General features: G+C 38.8%; 1 protein-coding gene across 1 annotated transcript; it reads right to left on the reverse strand.

Annotated features, from left to right (window-relative positions):
• Positions 1–1,903: 1,903 nt before the first annotated feature.
• On the reverse strand, positions 1,904–2,505 carry LOC147888148 (isoflavone reductase homolog A622-like). The gene is made up of 3 exons (XM_087393298.1): positions 2,326–2,505; positions 2,118–2,237; positions 1,904–2,005 (listed from the first exon to the last, which is right to left on the reverse strand). Exons 1-3 carry the CDS (start codon positions 2,503–2,505, stop codon positions 1,904–1,906), a joined length of 402 nt encoding a protein of 133 aa, XP_087249424.1.
• Between the last annotated feature and the right edge of the window lie 4,794 nt (positions 2,506–7,299).

A 7,299-nucleotide genomic window follows, 5' to 3' on the forward strand; every position in this document is an offset into this window, starting at 1 on the left:
TGTGCCTCGTAAGGTTCTGCGACATTTTTCCATAATCCCTCGCATCCAACATATGTTCAAGTGCAAATCCATAGTGCAAATCCATTGTAGAGCTCATGTCATGGCATTCCTCCCATCGATCAACCAATGGCAAGTGGAGAACTCTCGCAGACACTCCTGCATGGAAGCATATTGAAGACACATGGCCAAGCTTCAAGGAAGAGCCTAGGAACTTGAGAGTTGGATTGGGTATGGGCAGTGTGAACCCATTTGGTCTCAAAAGCACCTCTTACAGTGTATGGCCAGTGATATTGGTGAATTATAATCTTCCATCCTCTATGGCGATTAAGAAAGGACATGTTATGTTATCCCTTCTAATATAAGTTAGGAGCTTTCAATAATTTAGATTGCTTATTTAATTGATTTTGTATTGGTGTAGTGTACTATGTTCAATGCTATATGGTGTGAGGGCAAGCATTTTCAAACACAACGAATTGATGATAAGAGAAACACATAAGATTGTAGCGTCATTGCTAGCTTTAAGGGAGCCAATGGAGCCATGGATGATTATTGTGGCATAATCGAAGATATTATTAAGCTTGACTTTCGACGCTTCCTTGTGTATGTTTTGGATGTAAAGTGGTTTAAGGACGTGGTAGAAAGAGGCCCTAATGCAACAATCAAACGCCATGCAAGTGGCTTTGTAATTATTGACTCCACGAAGTTTTGGCAAAGTAAGAAGGGCACACTAGTACTACTGCAACAATGTGAACAGGTATTGTACACATAAAAAAATACTCACTTTTAAATATTTGAGACCTTCGATGCAAGGAAAATAACATGATTGTATTTGTGTTTGAATTAGGTTGTCTATCAACTAATGGTGGATAATAATAGGTGGTGGCATGTCATACCTACTATGACGCCACGTTCCGAAGTGATGTATAGTACATTTACTAATACGGAGAATATGGAGGATGATCATGGCCATGGAGGTGATGATGACTGTGATACGAGAGAGGAGGATGATCATGAGATAGGAGATATAGATATTGAGGCCATTACCCATGAGGACGAGCCTACCATTAGTGATGCTGATTTCGATGAGCACATGAGTAGCACAAGTAGTAGTCAGCTGAATGTATTTGTAGATCTCAACACTGGTTTGGATTTTAAAGTAGATAGTTTGGCAAGGGTGGGTTTGCCAAAAAGCATTGATATTTTTATTAAAATTATGTGCTTTGGTAATCATGGACAATGTTTGGAAAGCAGTGATGTACATTTATCAGCCTGCACCAAAATCTCACTTTTTGTATTCTCTGTTTTGCATTTATAAAAGCGTCTAAATCCGTGTCTAATTCACAGTGTAGATGTGCTATTAGATGTGCCCGTATTTTTACTATTCTAGTAGTGCCTATAGACGCGGCCACTATTTTGCATGTTTATCAAGCGCGTCTATAGTTGCTTTGTCTTTTTGTGATTTCTATATTACATGGTTCACCATCTTTTGGCCCTTTTTTTTTACTACATGATAGTGGGGTATATAATAGTGTCGATATTTACAGACACTCATACCAACGTTATAGCAACTGAAGCATACTCACATACATATCGACGAGCATACCGATGAATATATCTATGGATATATATCGACATGTTTGTGTTGACTAAAATACTGACTTAACTACCAATGTTTTCATGTTTAGAAAAAAAAATTCAAAATATTTTATGTTGGTAAGTGTGTGGGAAAGCGCGCAACTCCTTGTAGTGCAACCATTGTAATTTCATATTTAAGCATTATATCCAATAATCTATCTTCCTCTCCCTTAGTTACATGAAATAGAACTATCTAGGGTTAGACAATTTGTCACAAACTATCCAATCGTCACTTGCAATATCATAGCATAAATGTTTGCATTTTTGTTTAAAAATTCTCCCATAGAGCTACCTTAAATATCTTGAACTGGGCAAGCTCGAGGCCTTGCACATGATCCACATCGATGCCGAACTCTGATGGAATAAAGCGCTGCACACATCGACAGAAGGCGATAAAATCACGAATCAGTGAGGCAAGCAGGAGTTAAAGCCGCTGTGATGCTAGCAGGGGATGAATGCATGCATTCCTTGATAGTTCCTACTTCCTTGATGGCAGAGATGATGTGCATCTGGTTCATTATTTGCTCTTCTGTCACTGCCGATATCACGATGTCTACTCGTTTTATCGCAGCCAAGACGCTTTCGTAATCTTCCAAGGAGCCCTGCAGGAAAACAAAAACACTCGATCATCTATGCCGTAACGGAAGAGGAGGACTGAAATAAACTTGTAGAGTGAGCATAGCAAAGAACCTCGAGAATAGTGACGCCAGCTGCTTGCAGCGAGGCTATCAAGTGGCATTTAGACCGTATGGTAGACGGTCGCACGAGGGCGAAGGTGGGTTGATGAAAGGAGGCACTGGAAAGAGCGATTAATTTTCCGATGTTGCCAGTGGCTCCGATGACCAGCACTATGCTCTTCTCGGCTTCCATGGTGACAGAGCCAAAGACACTGAGAGGCTGACAGCAAGCTCTCGTCTTATAACAAATGCAGCGCCCTTCCGTCCCCACCGCACCGATCGCCAGCCGACGCAAAGGATAGCGACGTTGCGTATTTCAACCTTTGGAGCTACATCGACGGGTTAAGACAATCAAATTCAAACAAGGCGACAGGAGAATTTGTAATTAAATGGGCTCGGTTCAATGCCCTGCATAAATTCCACGAGAAACAGGCATTGCATGAATTCCAACTTTGCACGCACAAGAGATTCAATATGACCATCAAATTCAAGCGAGGCGAAAGGAGAGTTTGTAAATGGGCTCTATAAAAGTCATATGGTAGTAAGAAAACTAAGTTGTGACTTGTATACCATTTACAATATAATATACAATCACATCGTAGTAAGAAAACTATGTTGTGATGGGCAATCACCAATCCACCAAAAAAAATATATAATCAAGTGGTTTTTTAAAATGATTTTTAGTTTTAAATTTTGATTAAATTAATTCAAATCAACATTTAAAATCAAACGATTTAAATAGCTTTAAAATCCTTTATTGCCACTATTTACGAGAGAGAGAGAGAGAGAGAGAGAGAGAGAAATCCTTTTTTCCAAGAGAGAAATGTTTGTGTGTGTGTGCATGCGTGCGTGTGTGTGTGTGTGTGTGTGTGTGTGTGAAAGAGAGAGAGAGAGAGAGAGAGAGAGAGAGAGAGAGAGAGAGAGAATAAGAGAGAGAGAGAGAGAGAAACGTAATTTAAAATTTGGCTTTAGAAAGCTACTAAAAAAACCTCAAACTACCATACAAAGGTGAACGTATTCCCACCATGAATAGGAGGGAATAAGCCATGTGTATATGAACCGAAAATAGACCACAAATATGTGGACTCTAAAGAGAGAAAATAAAAAATACTATAAGAAAATATACTAGTGAAAGGATAAAGCATGATTGGATGAGGATTGGATGTAATCATTTTCGATACAACCACTTGTAAGGCCACTCTCCAAAACCAATTTGATTAGCTTGAATATTCCATGCAACACACTATTCACCATTTTTTGGACTTGTGAAACATCTAAGGTCAAAATTGGACCAAAGAAAAGATAAATGCTATATTACTATGATTTTTTGAGCTATTATTCAAAAACAAGAATTGCTTGAAATAACCAAATACTTGCTATGATTACCTACAAAATGTTCTAAATGATTTGTTTCATAGAGTACTCTTGATCCTAAGATAAGAAAATGATCATGGGGCCAATGCAAGATTAGGTGTAGCCATTTTTTGTGAAGTTTAGGGGATATATTGCATATGGCTAACTTGTTCGATCTGCAACTTATGCATTTCCCTATGGAATTTGGCAAACTTGGTATCTAAACTAATCTACACATTTTGAACTTGAATTTGAGATCAAAAAAGCTATACAATCGGCACCTTGAATGAGATCATTAAACTATTACAAAATTTGCTACAATTCCTATGAAATATGCATCTTCGACTGTAATTGTTCTACACATATATGAAAGCAATTGTTTATTTGAAAGTGCACTACTTGAGCTTCCCACAACAAAATTGATCTTCTCTATTAATGATGTCAATTCAATATCACTCATGGCTTTTAGATCATCTTGAATAATGGAATACAATTTTATTTTTTTTGCTAAAGTCTTTTGCAACACCTTCGGTCTTCCCATCCTATCTCTTTGTATGAGGTTAGTCAACTTGGCCTTAACTTCCTTCACAACATCTCTAGATTCCTTCACCAACTGGATGCCAATGATACCCAGAGTGTAGAACACACCTCTTAAATTGTATAGCACCCTTGGGGTGTGGATAACATAAGAATAGCCTACATGGGCAATCTTGCTTGCTGAAAGGACAAGCTCCACAATGCAAACACTTAATCGTGCTATGTTCGCCAACATATGATCTTTGGGGACATACTTGTGATAGTCTCCCTTGCCAATTCTTCTCATTGGCCTCTTTGGTTCTCTCCAAGTGGGGACAAAACATGTTTTTGCATTGTAGATGCCCACCACATCTTCGAATTCTGACTACACCATCAAAGCCTATCATGTTCCTTGTTATATCATCTGTCCAAACATGGCTCTCATATTTGCTTTCTCTCCCCTAAGCACGGCTAGGGAGGTCCTGCAAAGGAAGCTCAAACAAAATATTTCCATCATACTTTACTAGAAGAGCATATTGTTATTACAATGTCCATAGATTTTTTAGTGCACTTCTTTAAGGAAGATTTTTCAAGAGAGGAACCACACTCATGGTCTTATGTGATTATTCATGTGATTGTATTTTGTCCCGACACTTTCTTACTGATGCCCGCCAAAAGCTAAATTACACCTCTGATAATGAAGGTGAATCCAAACTAGGTATCTAGATGGAACATGGTCTCCTCACCTATAAAGGGAACCTCAAATGACAAGCCGTCACACTTGCTATCAAATAGTTGATGCAAAGAAATTGAGCTCAGGGAAAGTCCAAATGCTAAGTGAAGGTATTCCCTACTAATGCAAAAACAATTTCAACTCGTGCTAATGCTAATGACTCTTTAGAGATACCACATAGGCAAGTACTAGTTAGACCTACTAGTATCCAATAGCCAAAGGAAAAGGGGTCAAGTTAGGGTTCAAAATCATATAATATTTTGAAACCCCCAATGTTTTAAGCAATGAAAAAGATCACAATGTAAGTAACTTGCACATTTTCCTTAAGAATTCTCCATCATCCTTAGGGTGCACTCCCTAAATTACAACCTTTTGAGGGTAGCTTTGCTGAAGAGCCTTTAATTGGTGTGTCTCAATTCGAGAACATATTCTAGAATAGTTTTTACTACAAAAAACAATCATACAAAAGCATGGAATAGTTGGGAAGGAAAATGGTGGACAAGTACCATACTCAGTGCATGATGCCTTAGTGCAAGGCAAGGGTAAGATCTAAAGTAAGGTTCATGGATTTAATCATGCATTGAAGGCGATAACATAAAGTAGAGAGATTATAAAGGTTTGCTAGGAAACTATATTGGGAGGCCATTTAATCTCGAGTTTGCAAGGTAGCAAGAAGCAATGGAACTATAGTTTTGTTGGCAAAAATATATGGGAGGCCATTTCATCTAGAGTTTTCAAGGTAGCACGAAGCATTGAAACGAAACGGGTGTGATTTTTTGGTGAGCTTTTTCTCATGAGCTTTTTTTCAATTTTCATGAATATTGCGAGCTTTTCATTCACCTAAGAGAGAGAGAGGGGGGGGGAGTTCATGGAGTCGGGTGCGTTGAAAGTTTGGGTTGTGGTTGCAGTTAAGAGGAGCGAGGGGAGGGAGGGGAGATAAAGGAAAGGGGGAGGGACGGGCGCATGGGTAAGGTGGCATGGAGAAGGGAGGGGAGGGGAGTTGGAACATATATTCGTTATCATAGTGGAGAACGTAGAGGGGGAACTGATAAGGTATGCAAAGAGGAGTGCAAGGAGGAGAGAGAGGATGAGGAATGTGAAAGTTATGTTCATCTACTAAATGTAAAGGGGAAGGGAGAGCATGTGGGAAATTTGTTTATTTTCAAAGTGTATAATTTGACAGATTTGACCTCATATTTGGATTCCTCGTCGAATTCCGGTCATTTTGAGTACCAACATGACCATATTCCGATAAAAATTGGAAAATTTGTGTTTTTGTCATGAATTCATTTTGACCTGTTTTGGGCGTATTTTGAGTCTGCGCTAGCGCAGACTCAAAATAGGCCCAAAACAGGCCAAAATGACAAAAATACCATTTTTTCAATTTTTATCGGAATATGGTCATGTTGGTACTCAAAATGACCGGAATTCGACGAGGAATCCAAATATGAGGTCAAAAGTTTCAAATTATACACTTAAAATGTACATATCTCCCATAGTTCCTCCCTTCTACTTTGAATATGGACATATCTTCCATAATTTTTTGCCTCCTACTTCCACTCATATCCGCCCCCCCCTTGTGCATAGTATACACTCTTCCACCCCTCCCACATGCTATGAAAATGAACATATCCTATATTCTCTCCCCCTCTTTCTAGCCTCCCCATCTTTCTTATAACAAAAACATGTATGCATTTCTAAAAAAAGCTCGCAAAAACAAAGGAAACGGTAAAAAAGCTCACATTAAAAAGCTCGCCAAAAGATTTCCCCCTATATATACATACATACATACATACAAACATTAAAAGTAAGACCCCATTGGTTTCCCATGTCATGCATTTTGTTGTCTCATGAGCATAAGAACAAGCACTTGTGTTCTTTACCTTTCTTTGCAATGGGGGTCTTGATTTTGGGGGGGTATGCCAAAAATTGATCAACAACATTATTTGATGAATATAGTTTTAGTTGATGGAGAAAATGAACATGAAAACCATATAAATTGGATCTTGCCGTTTGATTTGATATATGACATGACCCCATTTGGATATGCAAGTCCAAAGATACGGGGTACAACTTTTAGGACCTGAATGCCTAAAATAGGCAGCGCGTTAAGGCGCTGTCTATTTCATGCGTTTAGGCCTCAAAACTAGGACCCCATTGTGTTTCCAATGGGGTCCTACTTTTGAGGCCTAAATGCAATGGGGTCCTACTTTTGAGGCCTAAACGCATGGAATAGAAAGCGCGTTAACGCGCTGCCTATTTTAGGCATTCAGGCCCTAAAAGTAGGACCCCATATCTTTGGACTTACAAATCCAAATGGGATCATGTCATATATCGAATCGAACGACAAGAGCCAATTTAGATGGTTTTCATGTCCATTTTCTC

The sequence above is a fragment of the Dipteris shenzhenensis genome, chromosome 22, assembly GCF_047967505.1.
Source record: "Dipteris shenzhenensis isolate YYH24624 ecotype China chromosome 22, Dip_SZ_1.0, whole genome shotgun sequence".
In the NCBI taxonomy this organism is placed as follows: domain Eukaryota; kingdom Viridiplantae; phylum Streptophyta; class Polypodiopsida; order Gleicheniales; family Dipteridaceae; genus Dipteris; species Dipteris shenzhenensis.

Excerpts from the sequence above, each read along its gene's own strand:
- LOC147888148 (XM_087393298.1), bottom strand. The coding sequence starts at position 2,505 with ATGGAAGCCGAGAAGAGCATAGTGCTGGTCATCGGAGCCACTGGCAAC. Across the intron at positions 2,238-2,325 it reads CTGGCGTCACTATTCTCGAG|GGCTCCTTGGAAGATTACGA; the intron begins GTTCTTTGCTAT and ends GTTTTCCTGCAG. Across the intron at positions 2,006-2,117 it reads TCATCTCTGCCATCAAGGAA|CGCTTTATTCCATCAGAGTT; the intron begins GTAGGAACTATC and ends CGATGTGTGCAG.